General features: G+C 29.7%; 1 protein-coding gene across 4 annotated transcripts in view; it reads left to right on the top strand.

Annotated features, from left to right (window-relative positions):
- Positions 1 to 18,712, top strand: part of LOC100162827 (dual 3',5'-cyclic-AMP and -GMP phosphodiesterase 11A) — a 90,336-nt gene that overhangs the window by 34,867 nt on the left and 36,757 nt on the right. For 2 of the 4 annotated variants that reach the window (XM_001952133.4, XM_029491346.1), the window contains exon 2: positions 16,009 to 16,545. In XM_001952133.4, the coding sequence (XP_001952168.1) occupies positions 16,073 to 16,545 (473 nt within the window). In that variant the 5' untranslated portion in view covers positions 16,009 to 16,072. Of the gene's footprint in view, positions 1 to 10,400; positions 10,493 to 10,537; positions 10,695 to 16,008; positions 16,546 to 18,712 lie in introns of those variants that run through there. The other 2 variants (XM_029491345.1, XM_016806340.2) reach the window with 2 other exon arrangements.

Here is an 18,712-nt window from a genome sequence, read left to right on the forward strand (position 1 = left end):
ACGTAACTTATTAGGCCAGTTTCCATCTTTACTCTCGAGGTTTGAAGAGTAAAAAAAAAAAATTACACGTCTTTCTCGATGTCCCGTTGTTTTTTTGACGACAAATATTTTCGTTAAATTTTCACGATGCATCTTCGCCGCGAATAAATCTCAAAACATCATATTTCAGGTGATAAAAAGTTTCAAAAAATGGTTCGATTTTTCAAACGTACATACATTGAATGAGATAAGGAAAATCAGACGTCAAAGATATTGTGTCGAATCTGTATATCTGGCCGTGTCGATAAATCATAACAGCTTTTGAACATTATACATTTTGTTCTTTGTTCACTGAAACCTACGGATAACGAGCAAAAGGCTTATGTAAATACATCTACGCCATTTGGATAATATAAGTGTTAACTGTGAAAGATGGGTAAATCTTGACAACTCATTTCATCGACTTTCGTGCAAAATGAGTTATATTGTATTATTGTAATGATAATTTATTTTTATCCTAAAAACTTTTTTTTTTTCGAAATCCTCCCTACTGTTATAAGTAATTTTTTAACCAGATTTTTTATTCATTATATTAACATGCTGCTTATTTGTCTCTTAGCAGAGTTTCGTTCCATAAAACTCTTTAATTTACATTTTTACTTTGGTGCTATCCTAAGCAAATTTAATAGCAAAATAATGATTTACTTTGTAAGTTTATATTATGTATAATTTAAAAAAAATAGGTAACTACGTATCGTAATATATAGAACAACACTATATTACATTGCCCTGAATTTCTTATACGATTTATACTGATTTCAGAAATATCTATATATTAGACCAACCAATGTTTGTCTATATGTAAAACTAAACACCACTACGAATAATATTAAAGTGATAATTTTTTCTTTGAGCTTTGACTGTCATTTGTAAAAATACGTCGACATAAATGTAACAATATATTGATTTTTTTTTTATAAACATATTCGTAAAAAAATGTAAATACCAAATACTCGTATATACATATACTAATTGTAATAGTAATAAAATAGATTTTTTTTCCAAAATTCTATATTATGCCAACTGTTTCAATTAGAGAATATAATATGTAACTTTAGGTTAAAAAAATAAGATAATAACACCCTCCAAATCTCAAGGAATTTATTAGTATAACTTTTTATTGAAAACGGTCCAGTCATTTTTGAGATTAGCTACCCAACCCGGCGTTGCCCATGCGAAGATTTGTTTTTTTTATAAATATATTTGCAAAAACATATATTTATATGTAACTGATACAAATAAACAAAAAATAAATATTCTTCTATCGTGGGCTTAAAATAAATTCATGTGTAAGCTACCCTATAGCTACTCTTTATAGGGTCTGAAAAAATTACCTATAAACACCCCCAAGTCTCAAGAAATCTATTAATATACCTTTTATTGTTAGTGATCTAGCAGTCTTTCAGTCTATTAACTTTGGATAGACCATCGTGGGTAAAAAATATAGTGACCAAATATCAAAATTATAAGTGAACATTATTATATCACATCATAATAACAATACTATATTATATTATGTAATCAGTGGCAACCATTTAAATAGAAAAAAACTATAATTTCTACTATTACTATACTATAATAATATGTAACCATTGGTAACCATTTATAGAAAAAAAAGATTTATAGAAAAATCCCTTTGAAAAAAGGCCTTTCAGTTTTTCCCGAATTTTTCAATTTTCTAATTTTATTTCTGTAAAAACCTCATTGGGAATATTGCGAAATATTATTATAAAAACAATTATTATTAATATTATTGGCTTAAAAAAAAAAATGAGCCAAATCGGCTGAGCCGTTCTTAATTGATTCGGTTGCCAATTGAAATCTTTTCATTCTTATATTGTAATATTGTATACCAAGGTAGATTGAAAACCATATAAATTTCCGTTAGTGTCATAACGAAAATAAGAAAATGCAATTATGTTTTTTATTCATTATATTTGATTCGTCGAGTATCGAGTATTCATAAGACATAAGTTATTATGTATATACTTATATAAGACTAATGTTGTCAAGAATAAGTTAGGAAGAATTTCGAACATTAAATTAAAGGAATATATTATTACACTTTGTTGAGATGGCGAGAGATTTCCGTAAAATTTATAAATGGACAGTTTGAACTATACGCTGTCATTAAACTTTTGCCAGAATGTGTTTGTCTTCGATGCAATTCATGACATTAAAAACTTAAGTTTTCTCCTTAAAACTCGATATTTCATGGTTGGTTGGTTACTTGTACATAAACGAATATATAGAAGCGCATGCAAATCATTTTGTTTACAAATTATCATGTAAAGCGAAAAGCATCTGTGACTTTTTATTAAATTATTAGATTGAACATGTATTATATTACTGTACCATTAATGGTTTATTCACGTCTGGTAAAATTGGTTAATATGAAATTATATCTTAAAATTAATAATAATACACGAGACATGAGAAGTTTCAAGTTTCTCAATCTTGAATTAAATTTAATATACTTTCATGTTCTGTTATTTAATTTTCTGAAAGTAATTTTCATTTATGTAGATGTGATCTCAGTGTCCATCAATATATTTATTTATTCTTTGAGATGATAACGGACTCCACAATATGTATAATAATTTTTCACTCTAGGAAAATAATATTACAATAATATCCTCAACTGGCATTTGAACCAATGAATGTTGTATTATCGAAGTTTAAAAATGTTATATTATGTAACTTGACAGTTGATAGCAGTCAACAATCTTGAGATTTTATCATTTAATAAAGAATTTACATTGAATTCATTGCATACAATGATGCACTGAGATATCATTTTTTAAATTCAATTTCCTAAATATAATACCCATACTTAGTTTTGATAAGTTCTTTGACGTGTTGGTTTTTGGATAGTTGTCGTGAAAAATAAAAACAAATTATAATATGTCTGATATTGATTTATTATAAATGTAAAATTAACGTGTATGGTCTACTGCACTGTCTACACCTTAGACTCTATGCATATGTACTTCAGACCCCAGAGAAACATTTAAAACCCACAAATATTTGGAGTATTAAAAAAATAAATTCTTAATTTAATTGACATAACCGTTTACCACAAATATGAAGAAAATTAATAACAATATAATTAACATATTATGTTAACTGCATGTTAACTTACATACAAATAATATTTATTTGTAAAAATGTAACAAAACTCTATTTCTAATACATACAAACAGTAATAATTTAAACGTTAGTATACTTTGTCAGGTATAGTTATCAAAAACCAGAATACTCTCGGGTGTATTGTAACTTGTAATACATTATAGTCTCATAAATCGGATCTCGATATGTACGCAAAGACACAAAGTACATTAGCTTTATTATATTATGCACATTTTTTATGCTTGAATAATGATTTTTTAAGACTATAATAATTTATTAGGTTAAATATTCTTATATCAAGATCGAACCGTTTGTAAATTACAAAATATACAGCTTGCACTTAAGTATTTAAATACACTCACCCAAGTGCGCATTTGGTGGTATGATAGTAATACTATGTAATCCCCGTGATTACTATATTATAAGAGAAAAACCCTTTCAAGTCACCAAACATTATAAATAGTGATTAGTTAAACGTGAACTGTAATTGTGCTTCTTATATATTATTCGGCCGGAAATGTTATATATTTTGTACTAATTAATTTTGGATTCTTAGATGTTATATGAACGCTGGGCCTCGCCAGTAAAATTATTTGTGAGGCCCAGAGTATTATTATATTAAAATATAACGTTTTCTTATTTTAACATAAACTTTATTTAGGCCATCTGTTACTGGAGCTGAACAAAAAGCTTAATTGATAAGATATATTATAATAACACGAAAATAATAGATTGAAGAGCCCTCCCAGTAAAGGTACTTCATAATATTATAGTGTTTCATAAATAAATATTAAAAACGTATTGCACCTATATTGTATTAATATATTCAACTGAATATAATCTATACTAATATAGGTATATAAACAATACCAAGTAAAAATAAAATCAAGAACGGCATTAAATATAAAGAGTTGTGTTCGTACAGAAAAAGTAGCATACCATTATACGCGAATAGCGAATAGAAAAAAAAATTGAAAACATGATTTACTAATCTGGCTCTATAAGTTGTAGGGCCGCTTCAGTAGTGACTACGAATATAAATCGGTTTTTATTGTGTTTTCAGTCGTAAAAATCAATCGTTTCACCTATAGGCAATAAAATATATTATATTAAACTCGACGGGTGATTTGTTTTTCTGGTGAATTTATCGCCATTTCGATCGTCTCTGCATGCACGCGATGATGATTGCTGCAACGACGGTTATCCGAATAGGATCACGTCTGAGACCGTCTTCGGACCGAGATGCCCTTCCTCGAGGGAAATAAGCGCGTGCCGAGTGAATTCGGTTGTTTAACGGAGTATTTCGATTTTTCCGCGTCGGTTTTGTTTCGATCGTTCAACACGTATATACCTTTATATTAAGCCGTAAAACAAATTATCCGATAATCCACCACGGGGACTTACAGGATTCCTCGATAGAATATATCGCAGTGACAGTAGGTGGTGCGTAAATAGCCCAATAACATATTTGGTTTGAACAAATTTCCTATACTATACTACAATATTTAAGTAAATATTAAAATATGTGCTGTAATGATAATATTATGTCACCTGCACGATATTCAGTATGTTTATTTTTATTTATGCCGTTCACAACAAAAAGTGAGAAGAAAAATAGATATGTCATTCGTAGTAGGTAGGTACAATAATATATTCTTACTTGTTAGGTATTTTATATTCTGCGTTTTCCTATAAAGATTATACCACTCTGTTTCGCGGTACAAATAATGTTTTAACACACACCGTGCGATATCATAACAATAGGATGTATTATTCTGACGTTATTTTATTCATTGAAAAATAAAATACTTTTCTAGATTTCAATTTCACGACGGAAAAAATCGGATTCGCTTTCAAGTCGTGTCATAATATAGTGAACCGACGTTTATATGTATACTAACATACTGCGGACAATAGGGTAAAGTCGTCGTAATCGGTTCTATTGGTACGTCGGAGAAACTCTGGGTCAGCCAAATACCTAATTTCGTTTTTAAAACGAAATTTAATAATCTACTTAATCCCGTTCACAAATATACTAAGACGGGGTACACGCATCGCAATTGGTACCTACTATTTTTTCTCCAGTCGCCATTTTGTTTGCTCTCACTGTGTCAGTCTTTTTCACGATACCCTTCACCTTGAACCTGTTAAACTTTTTTTTATTTTATTTTCGTTCGTCTTCAGCTATATTGTTATCCGACTCTTTTCATTGTTAAAATCTAACAAATTTTAATATTATTATATTGTGACAGTGTTTGTATACGATTGGCTAAACATTAAAATTCATTCGTATCGAGTATAAAATTGAATAAGCTAATGGATATATAAAAGATTGATTTTAGTAAAAAATTAATTTTGAAGTAGCCCCCAATGGCCTATTGTTGACTTTTATATTTGATTCATTTTTATGTTAAAAAGTTCAATATTGGAATAATAAATATTTTAGTATTATAATTGGAAATTTTTTTCTCATTCTTCTAATTGTGTTTTATAAAGATATTAAAAATTTTTTAATTTGGTCTGCAAAATGAATTATTTATTATAATTATAATTGCTTTTTATACAGAAATTACACTAGATAAATGCGCAAAATGACCTGGCAAAGTTTTTGGGTAGATGGGTATTACATTTGACTAATTAATGAGAATTATTATCTTCATATAGTACACACCTAGTATACCTACTTACTTTTTCATACTTACCTAATTTTTTTGAAAATAATACAAAGTTCTGAAGTTTTATTTATTTAAATTTTTAAGTTAATTTTTTTGTATGGTTTTGTGTTCAAATATTTTGTGTGTTATAGTTAAATAGCTAGATTCAACATAATAGCATATTTTATTTTCTTATCTTAAGTTATGAAACTTGATAAAATTGTGTTAGGGAAAAATAAAGTTCCAGATAAGTTCTAATGTTCACGTCGCGTACTTCAAATATTTAATATCTATCATTGAGTTATTTACTATTTAATTTAACTCACAAATACTTCGGCGTAGAATATTTTGTTTGATATGAAATAAAATAAAATAAAATTGAAAATTACAAAATTAATATTTTGATAGATTTACTGTTTTTTTCTTTTGTTTAAATAGCTATACACTAGTATAGTCGTCGTTATAGCAATTAATGATTCATTAAACAATCGGTTATTGCTGACTAAAGTTTAATGGTGATTATATGGAGGAATTATAGAACCTGTAACCCGGTTTCTATTGCAAATCTATGAAGGTCGCTCAAACATTATACTCATAATATATGAGTATGGTGTTCATTATAATCGACAAACGTTATACTCATAATATACTACCAGTCGTTTACCCTAACCCAGATGATTTTATACTGTACATAATAATAAATATGGATTTTAGTCATTAAAATGTCGACACTTATCTCGTATAGACCAATTAAATACTGTAAGTTTATAATAATTATTATAGGAATAACTTTGAAAAGTGTATATAATAGTCAATATTTATCGATTTTACGAGTCAATGGAATATATGGGATCCAAATTAGGTCAATGGCTATTGGTCAATTATTCATCTGGGGCAATAACCATCTACTTAAAACGGGGCATATATACTTGTATGTTGTATGTTGTATAATATATATACATTTAACTTAAATTACTTCAATCGACAACTTGATTTTATCACCAATTTTACCAGTCATTATACAGTGCGTTATATCTGAACTAGAGCCCAATACTTCGCCGCCCCCAAATTGGTACATTTTAAGTGCACACTATATTTTTGTTTTTATTCTATTTATTGAATTTGAAATATCTTCGACAAGCACAAAATATATTTTCGTTACGATCGTAGGCAAATACCATTACATTTCTGATTCTTTTGTATATACCGTAGGTACAAATTTTTACCGTTTTTGGAATCCAACTAGGACCTCACTACAGCCACCGAAAATCACATTGCTCTGACGAGTATCTTAACTTGGTCTTATTATTTTTATATTTACCGAAAATACACGTATGTTAAAAGAAAACTCTAGTGTTGGATTTAAAATGGTCCAGACGGTGGCGAGTATTTTTATCTTGCAATTTGTTCATATTATTATTATTTTTTCTTGTGATGTTATTGACTATTTAAGCCCCGTGATTGCGATAACTGCTGGACGACCATAACAGTATCATTGTATTTTGTTTACCTCCAAGACACAATATTCTCCTAAAACAAATCGTTTTCTCCAAGCTGTCTATTATATATAGTACCTATAGAAAAATACTACATAAGTACAGCATGTCGTTTATTTGTTTTTCGTATTATCACTAAATGAGAAAAATACGGAGCGGCTGTGACGGTTTATAATAGTTTTCAGTGTATTTTTTTCCACATTTAAAATGTATTTTTAATTTCTATAACTTTAGCGAATCCCAATAAATGAGAAATGTATTCTTTTAGTATAATATGAGTACCTGCACCAACTTTTTAGTATTGAGCTGTGCATTGTGTGCGTTTGGATTTTACGTCGCAATTATTATTATTATGTACAGAAAAAAAAGATAAAACCGAGCTGTAGTGTTACATCCGCGATACACTTGGCCTATATAATTATACACCAGAATATCGTGATGATACTTGAATATTGATCGTCAAAAGAAAACCGTCATCTTATTTGACGCCACGTGTAATTGTCCCATGCGTTTTCGTGCCCCACGCGGCAGAAATTTAAAAAAAATAATAATCAAAATTAAACAAACGCGACGCACGATATTGTCAGTGCTTGATAATTATACTAAAGCCATCGTCTCAAACGATTCGCCCGGATAAAATACACGGAATTGTCTTTTAGTTTTGTCTGCCCGTGTGGATAATAATGTGTAAGCATGACTTGTTTTTGAGCTTTTCCTCTGAAATCTTATCATCATTACATTTTTTTCATTTACGAATATCCTTCGAGTATTTCTTGGAAAATCATATTGTAATTCTATACCAAACTATTATTGTATATGGTATTCTTTCTCAGATTTAGAAACGGAGTTTGGAATGGAAAAAAATTAATTTCCTAATCTATTGTCGGATGTATTGTGTTCAAGTATTCGGATCAAAATATTGATTCTCAAATGATACTGGAATTGTAATTATTATGAGTTCTAAGTTCTGAGCCAAACGAAAATAAAAAGTAATTAAGTAAATAATATACTGTTGCTGGTAATTGTTTATATTTTACCTTGGTGAGGTGAACATTTAATACATTTTTATGTAAATAGAATACCATAAGCAACTTAACGTTATAATAAATAATAATGCAATAATAAGAAAGTTGTAACGAAAAGCTGTCTGAGACACATAATAATTTTACTTATTTATTGTGAATTTAAAGCGTATATTTTTTTGAAACAATAATAAATAAATACCTATATTCTTATGCTATCTAACAGTATATATTTGTTTTTCATAAACGTTTTATTGGGGTTCTGTTTAGTCGTTTTGTTTATTATTAATTAATATCATTATAATTTTTTTTGGAGAGGTATTGTTTTGCACCAACAAAAAAAATCTATAAAAAAAATTAACAATGAATGAAAAATTTACGATTACACTTAAAGTTAGTTGATACGTACTAAAGCTGCTATACAAAGTGTAGTTTATGACTAAAATGGAGATATTTTAATTTTCACACATTAATACCTATTTATACTATACATATTGCTTAATTATATCATACGTAAGTGGACTTTTCGCAAAAAAACCGTCTTGGCCGCAAATTTTCTTTGATAGTTTATGAAAAATAAATCGTCGACAACACAGTTTTTTGGTCGTCATTCAAATGTATTATCATAACAATAAGACGCGTGATCGTCGTATTAGACTACGGTTTACTAGTTTGCATGCATAGAGTGAAAGTCCCCCACGTGAGTAGTTAAATATTGTACGAGTCAGCAGGCATGTCAGAGCCGACGTGGTTGTCCCTAAGACGGTAATATATTAATTAATAATATATGTAAAAGTTCTAACACGGTGTTATCACTATAGTACAACTCACAATACTAAAATTACTCATCAATAGAGCTGTACCAATCAGACCAAATATTCAATTTATATTCCATTTATATTATTCAACAATTTACCAAATACAAAGAAACATCGATGAAATATTATCATAATTTGAAAAAAAAAACATAGGTCAGCTGTATTTATCGATGTCACACAAGCGTTTGACTGCATCAGGCACGACGGACTACTTTTCAAATTAAAATCGTTTATACGCCCGCTCCATATTTTTCATTTTGAAATTAATCATGAAGATCGATTTTTCACAGTAAAAAATAATTATTATTTTTCTTCCTACAATAAAGTTAGTGCCGGCCGCTGGTATACCTATTATCTACACCAAGTGAGCAGAGTATACTATATAATCGTCTATAGTATTTACAATGCTGATCTCCCTAAAATAAGTCTTACAACTCAAACAACTTATGCAGATGACACCAACTTACAACAAATAAATATATTTTAACAGAGCAGACTTATACATACAACATATTTTATAATTTGTCTATAATAAATAGAAAATCAATATAAAAGAAAAATCGGTCCAAATTAAATTTCAACTTTAGTAGAAACAAAAACCTTCAGCTATCACTTAACCATGTACCTATGCCATTTCGAAACGCAACTATATACTAATAGGAGTTCACCTGGACAAAAGGATTACTTGGGTATCAACAGTTAACAAATTTTCAGCTCGACACTATAAAAAAATTATATTCTAAACTCCGATCACACTCTTAATCACTTGTATGTTATTCCTAAAAATCCACCGAGAATACTTAAAGGAATTTACCATGAGATGGTCTTGATTAATAATGCAAAACAAATTAACAAAACAAAACTTATAAAAACGAATAGGATATCACTATCTAATGTATCTATTGTTATTAAATTTACTTATTATCCTTCTTGTATGGCTTATAAATTAAGTTTTATTTATTAAAAAAAATAAAGAAGAAATACAACCCGATGGCAAAGGGTCCGTGATATGTGTTGGTAGAATGAGATAACCGTTTTCTACATCACCATCGAAACACGCACGAACACACACACACACACACACATGTACAGCACATCAGCGTGTTTCCTGGATTTATGGCCGGCAAACTGACAGAGTTCGTCGAACTTCCAGGCGAAATCCCTTTCCACTAACACCCACCAACCCACCACTTCACGCGCCGATCTCCACTAGTTCACTAGATATATTATATTTATATATAGGTCCGACTCGGAGCGATGTGGCCGGAGCCGGTGGTTGGTAATGCGGTGGTGGATGCCTGGAAAGTTTGATTCCACGTCGAGGAATGCGTCAAGTACTTCAATTATATTGTATTAATAATAATTGTCACGGCCTGTAGGCTGGGTGGACGCGGCAGAGGTACTTGTGCCTCTAAGCCTGTCATGCAATCGAACGGAATCGATCGGCTGGTACTTGAACTGACGTCACCATCGATATCCATGGGTGATATATTATGTGGAATCAGTGGAAAATCTCATATTACTGTGCAGTTCTAAGTAAAACATTTTGCAGTACCTATAATATATAATGTAATGCGTGACAGTACCTAAAAAAAAAAATCCTTTTTGAATCACAATAATATAATATGTATATGTTTAATTTAATTTTCATATTCCGAAGTAGAATATATTTCCGCGAATTTCAATATATAAAATTGAAACTTTAAACAAGAGGAGTAGTTAATTATTATAGACATAAATATTCAATTTTAGATGAGTGTTGTAGTGACTAGTGAACCAACATTTTACATTATATTTTATACTTACAAGTTACTTATAGTAGCCTAAATGTACAATTGTTGATGGTTCAAGAAAAAAGTAAATTTCGTAGTGTCAAATTAAGATTCATGTAATTATAATGCATTACTTTGGGTTGATAATATTATGTAACTACCGTAGGTAGGTATGTAATTATTTTAAATGTGCCTGAACATATTGTCTTGTACGTGAAATAAAGCTATAGTAATATTAGATATATTTACCACGTCTACGCCAAATAGTATTGTGAATTTTATTTGTTTGGGAATCAAAATGATTGAGAGCTATTTAAAATCGTTCTACATTAATTATATGCAACACCAAATGTATCAGTATAGTAGAAAATAGTAGAAAATATTAAAATATTCACGGCGTACTGTAATACGTGCAATAATAATATTAGTCGTATTACCAATAAATTATAACCACTTACGTAAGAGTGAATGGAAAACATTAATTATTCTTAATCATTTTAATAAATATACGTACAATAATTAGGAAACGTCATCAAGCGATTCCCTTCGCACTAACAAAATAAAAAAAAAACCATATCACAGTAGGTACTCAATATTTTTCCTCTAAAAGAAAAACCTATAAATCATAAATACGTTTTTGTTAATAAGAAGCCGTGACAACGAAAACCTTACGAAAAATCAGTCCGAAACATAAAACGTAGATCTTGACCAAAAACATATTTATGTTAAAAAATATATAATACAAATGAAATTATTATCATACGCGTCTTATTTTGATAAGCAAACATATAGGTATAGTCATCAGGTATTTAATTAGCACCGAAATTGATAACGTTTCATATATTTTTACACATTTATTACAAGAATGACAATTGGTTTTAGCAAATGTAAATAACTGACTTACAGTAAAAATTATATTTGTTTTTTTTTTTGTAAATCGGTTATAAAGTTCGAGGAAATCGAAGTGTGTAACAAATATTTTTAGATATTATCTTATAAGTAACTGTAATTATATTATTTTATGAGTTCTGAAATTTAATTCCCATTTGTTATTTTAATAAAATATATAGTATTTATAATATGTTAATTCAAATACTAATAAACGTTATTATAATATGCAATACCTATACCAATGAATGAAAATAATATGAATTATAATTCGGTTAAAATCGAAAAATAAAGCTTTTACTCGAGTTACAACGTAAAAGTCTACAATTTTATTTAAGCATAATACGTAATAGATATCACTTTCATTCATACTCCTATTCGAGATTATTTCTATTAATATTAAAGATTTATTTAAGAACTAGGGTCATTATCTACTTATGTACTGTTATTGAGTAAGATTGATGTTGACTAAAATTCTTAGATCTCATATATTAATCCTTTGTCCTACCTATACAGTCTCCATTGTATTTCAACCATTATTTTCTGTTTATCTTTTTCCCTTAAAAGACCCACAAACATCATTCATATTTCTTTTTACAATTTATTACTTTTATCATCAATGATTTATCTCCGAACGTTCGTTATTTTCACACTCTGTACATAAAATACATTTATTCGCCACTTGCTTAATAACATATTTTAATTAAATATTTCGTATAAGTTGAACAAGAACTATCAAAAATAAGAACTCAAGGCGTCCGTATAATTTTAATTGAACCGTTGATAGTATTACTATTTTATCAATTTTAACGAGTACTGAATTATCAATACATATTATTATCAATAAATGAACGTTTGCTACGATCATTTTACACGAAAACAGCAGAAATAAACATATTTAACGGCACAGTTCTATTATTTTCACAACTGCTATCGAGTAAGTACCTACATATTGATGGTTTTCGGGCATTACAACTCGTCGACAATTGATTAACGAAGTGAGAATACTTACCCTAACGGTCGTCACCACGATCAGAAATAGATTTGAAACTCGGTCTAAAGTCTGGACACAAGAAACGATATAATATTTTCCTCGATGGAAAAAAAAACTCCGTAAACCGATCTTTGCATGCGCACTGAAGTTTTACGTGCGAGTACACACACATACTCACATATATATATATATAATATAAAAATAAAAGATAATCTACAATAATATACAATACATTATTCTGTATCCACCGTTTTGCACGTGTAGCGAGTGTTGTACACGTGTCTTGCGGAGTATTATTATGTAGGTAGTATACATCCGTAAGATGAGCTCGTTTCGAAGAGGATATTACAAAACATATCATGCAAGTCGAATTGAATTCACGATTACCGCCGCTGTCTTGCTTTAAAGGTCGCGCGTGTCAGTGTGTCACACGGCGGTGGACGGGTCGGGTGGGAGTTTTTGAGATTTTGGCAGAAAGGTATAAAGGGCCGCAGCCGATCTAAAGAAGAAGACTGTGTAGAATATGGGTGGTGGGTGTTTCAGCACAACATAATATATTATATTGGAAACACGCGTATGATGCAAGCGGTGAATATCAATTATTATCATTATTATTATTATTATTACTGGTATTGTTTCGTCGTCACTGTGACGTCAGCGCGCAGTCGCATGGCCGCACGACACCACAGAAACCAACCGGAAATAAGGTGTAAAGATTTAAGGGGAAATGTTGATGGGTGGGAGGTGGTTCCGGTGTAGTTATTTGGATTTTCTCTCACCGACAACCCTCTTTATCTTCCCCCCCCCCCCTTCACCACAAACAATCTGCTCGACAACCTTTGTGCACCTTGTATTATGTATACTGTTCGATTTTATTACGCCGAATTACCTATTATTTGTATTATTAATATAAATATACACGTGTGTCATGTGGCTGTTAAAATGACAAGATATATTATATTTCAGGGGTAAAATTTATATATTTTTTTTTTATTTCTATTTTAAATATAAAGTTTTGCTCGTAACCGTACTATATACACTCAAAGACATATAAAATATTGCACAATGACAGGTAAACGCAGATAAACGGCGATTCGAGAAAATAAAGTGTCGTAATAAATTGTGTATAACTTATAGTACTCAGAGAAGTCGTGTCTCCCAAGAATCCGTCTGACCAATACTATTTGTATTAAATTAACTTTTATGCTGTCGCAGTACAAAATTGAACGCAATTGTGCAAAACTGCATTTTTCACAATCTTGCCGCAATGCAGTCAATAAATTCCATATACCATGATTTCAAATATTTAACGATTTTTAGATTCTGAGAGGAATGAAGAATATATTGGTTGGGTAAAATGATGCCCAAAGGTTTTTTTTTGTGTGTGTCTGTCATCTTTTGGAATATTACAAAAATCTTCAACTTGCAGGGTTGTTTCTGGTAGAAAATTCGATCAAATCGATATTTGGTGTGTAGGGAGAGGTAGGTCAAACATAAATAGTAAATATTCACAGAACTTTTCAATAAAATCGGGAATAACAAAAAACATATTGCGGTAAAACAGGTAAAATGTACGTAAAAAAGCTATTTTTTAACAATTTTGGTATTTTTGTTGTATTTCAAGAAATTTAAAATATTCACTAAATATTTATATTCAATTGTGTGGCATGATATAATATTACCAAAAAATCGATAATTATAGTATAATACAGCTGGAAGTGTTGTAGATGCACAAGGGATTTCATTTTTCTTTGACCCATATAATTATCACTACACTAATTCAATATAAACAATAAACATTTCATATTGAAGGCTTCATGTTTTTCTTGATTCAATAACAGCATAATATAGCGTTCGTGTTTTTAATGATGTGATTACTTTATTAATAATAATTTTTTTTTTTAAACTATTGCTTGATCATTATTTATTTCACTATTTTAGTCACCTAAAATTGCATTCAGTAGTAATAAATGTGCAATAAAATTTACTCCGTGGATCACCGAGTAGCCATTTACAGAACCTATAGGAGAACATTCTCGCTATATATTAATAAATTATTCTTGCTTCATTTTACTCACTTAAATTGTATTTCAATGTATTTTAATATTTTACCAACCAAAATGTATAATACCTACGTCACACCCGATTGTGTTGTACAAAATATATAACATAACAAATTTGACATGAGCAGAACCGATTTTGTGTGATTTGATTTAATATTTTTAATAATTTACTTATCATCAAACTTAAAGATAAAATTAATATTATCTGTTTTTGTACGTCGGTTTTGTATGGCATTTTAATATTTAAGTAAGGTATGTGTATTTAAAATATTGAAAATTGAAAAATCGTAAAAATCGACCAATAAACATAAATAATATTCTTACCTTTTGAGTGTTATGAATAGTTAACACATTTTTATATTAAAGCTAAAACACAATTTTAATTCTCATGAACTCAAAATGATTACTATGTTGTACGTGTCTGTATGACGGGGATAGTACATTGCGTTCTCTTAAGAGGTGTAAGACAAGACACAGGACAACCGAAACAGTGACAATGGTGTAGCGATATTGCCTATACATGACGCCGTGTATAATAGTTATAATAAAAACACGTCATGGGTAATTTATTATAAAAACCGAAACCGCATTTTGTTTATGTTGAAGACAGCAAGGTCATGGAAGTACGTGAATACATTTTTAAATTTTTAAATTATAAAATTGTATTAATTATTTTTCGTTTTAATAGTTTCATTTGTCATTGTTTAGTGTTTTTAATTCCATTTTTTTATATTTCTAATTTGACAACTGCTATGATAATCTTTTTACATGGAGATATTTTCGGATTAAAAATGAAACCATTATACATAATAATTTGGCTCAAAGGCTTAACATACGTATTGATTTTTGCCCTGTTTACGCTTATTTAAATAATAAAAAAAACGATAATTGCTATTGTTAATATTATCTTTGTAAGTTTATATCTGTAAATAATAATAATATTAAAATATTATAAGATGACAGATGTTTGACTACTGCTTAAATTATAGTTTAGTAAAATAAAGCATTAAATACTAGTGAAACCCAACATCTTCGTTATATAAACGTATTATACAATAATATACGTAATAATATTATATCACACACAATACCAAATACATAATTATAATATTATTTTGCATTATGTTTCCCAGCCATTTGTACAACAAAATCTAATCACCATCGGATTTCTGTCCGTTTTGTTTTGGACGCTGATGCATGCGGGAGAATGAAGGTGCCGACGTCGCAGCGTTGAACGACGACAACATGACACAGATCACTCTGTCAGTGGTCGAGGAATGGCTGGACAGCCACCCGGACCACTGCCAGGACTATTTCCTCCGAAAAATCGAACTGGACCTGATCAATAAATGGCTCGTTTCACACGGATTCCTCAACATCAACGATTACATCTCGTCAGCCACGTCCACCTCTTCTTCAGGTAACGTGAGTCCAGCCAACGGGTTGGCAGTGCAGCAGGTGTCACCGGCCGCATCTCCGAACGCGCCCAGTATCCTGGTTAACGGCACCAACTCGCTGTCCGTATCCCAGATATACAGGTCCAACTCAAAGAGATGTCGGCGACACGACTTTGCCCGGGCCAAGACCCGGAGCGTATTGCGCACACAGGAGATCGGCAAGGACGTTCCGATTTGCTCCAGTAGGAGATCGTCGCTGAAGGACATGAGAAAGTGAGTACTATCCGTATACGTAGCATGCAGGGTGGATCACCGCGTTTTCCCTTAACTCCAACTTAGGACAGCAGGAACACTCGGTGGTTCTTCTTGCGTATATTATAATTATTGTCAGGTATATATTTTTGCACTTGCAATTATTACCATTACGAGTACTTCTGTTATTGCACCCTTTTCATAATTTATATAAGTATTCATTTTGGAAAATGTTATAACCTAAACAATTTATCGTTTTCACATTTCACATAATACGGCGCAGTTTTACAATAAGCTATTACCATATACATACATTAAATTTAATAATTGCGTCATTATACTTAATATTAATGTCATTTATTGAACTTGCACGACTCAAAACGGCGTTTCAAACGAAAAAAAAAACATTATACTCGTACATTTAGTTTTTAAGATTTAAATATTAAACACACGAACAATATCATAGGTATAGTATAAAATATATGACAGTATCTGAAGAGAATAATATTAATAATAAATATATTATGAGTACCGTCTGATTAATTTTATGGGATTTTTGTAATTTTGTCGAACTAAGTAACATTAAAAAATGAGGAGAAAAGTAGAAAAATTCGAACACATATATAATATAATATTCTATATTACTATAAAGTATTCTAATTTAGACAGTGATGTTATTAATTTGTAGACAATGCGTCGGCAGGCAGTAAGGTGTCCAAGTGAAAGTTTTTAAACATGCAATCATATTTTGTTCATTTGATCTTACGTAATATAGTATACCTCTTTAACAAAAAGCATTTGTTTTGGTATCATAAAGTATATTCTCAGAAAATTGATTTGACATTAGTGGCTTCGTATAGAAAGTAAACACGAACAACTTTGAAGGATTTGCTTGTGGCCATACATTAAAATGTAATAAGAAGAAAAATATAACGCCTTTCTTTTATGAGTGAACACTGACCTATATAAGAATATTATCGAAAATATATACGTTGAGGTTTTGTTTTTGAAAACTTTAGATTTTAAAGTACAGTAATTTTCAAAAGAAAATGTTTTAAATATTGAAACAGACAGAATATTAAGTAGATCAAATAGGGTGATGATTTTGAACACAATTGTAAAAACCATTATTATAATTAATATAATATTTAATAATTATTATTATTACAAAAGAGTCTTCAACAATAATATTTATTGTAAATTAAATTAAATTTTAAATAAAATTAACTCTATTTATGTTTCTAATACTTAGTTAAAACGGTTATGATAATATTTTTACCATAATAATAGTATGTTAAAATAATTGTGTTTTTTTTCGCCTAAATAAATATAATATTTATGCTACCTACTTGGCTTTTAATGAAATTACGTTTATTCCAAAATATTATTATTTTGTTATTATAAAATATTGTTATAGGTCTCTGTAAATAGTTTTCTAGTAATTAAAACGCGCGAAAGTAATAGGAAGACACGCTTTTGTAAATAGTTTGCTAACCATAATTAAATCGAAAACGAAAAAATAATTAAATAGCGTACGTATAATGTTGTGTGTATTATAATATTAATATTGTTTTAATATATTTAACTTAATCAAACTAGCGATCGACAACGACTTATTATTATACATAATTATATAATGTAAATGTTTCGAGGTACTTACAAAATTATGATATATCTCAGGCTGTGTGCTTGTTTACACTCAAATCGGTCGTAATCAAAGATCGATATGAATTTGACTAAATGCGTAACTAATAGACAATGTTTCGGACAATGGATAGCAATATTATTTTCGTTTTCAGTTTCGATTTTTAAATTGTCAAAAACCAAAAACTTATTCTGTAGTTCTCGTATATAATTTATACACGACAGCAGCTAAACATATTATAATCGATATTTTGTATTCGTTTCCGGTTCGTTGAAATAACAATACATAATAATATGTTATGTAATAGCCGCTACAGGTATTTTGTAACAACAATGACAGCAGTTATTCCGTGAACACTGCGAATCGAAAACTCCACTACAAACCGTGTTTGGCGTACTGTATAAGTCTGTCGGCCGTTAATAATAATGGTGCGGAGATCGTTGAATTAATTTTAAACTTGACCCTGCATGAGCTCCCACTACCTTGGACTTTAACGAGACCATGATGACATTATACCAGCCTCACATCTTTAATATTATAAAC

The sequence above is a fragment of the Acyrthosiphon pisum genome, chromosome A3, assembly GCF_005508785.2.
Source record: "Acyrthosiphon pisum isolate AL4f chromosome A3, pea_aphid_22Mar2018_4r6ur, whole genome shotgun sequence".
NCBI classification, from domain to species: domain Eukaryota; kingdom Metazoa; phylum Arthropoda; class Insecta; order Hemiptera; family Aphididae; genus Acyrthosiphon; species Acyrthosiphon pisum.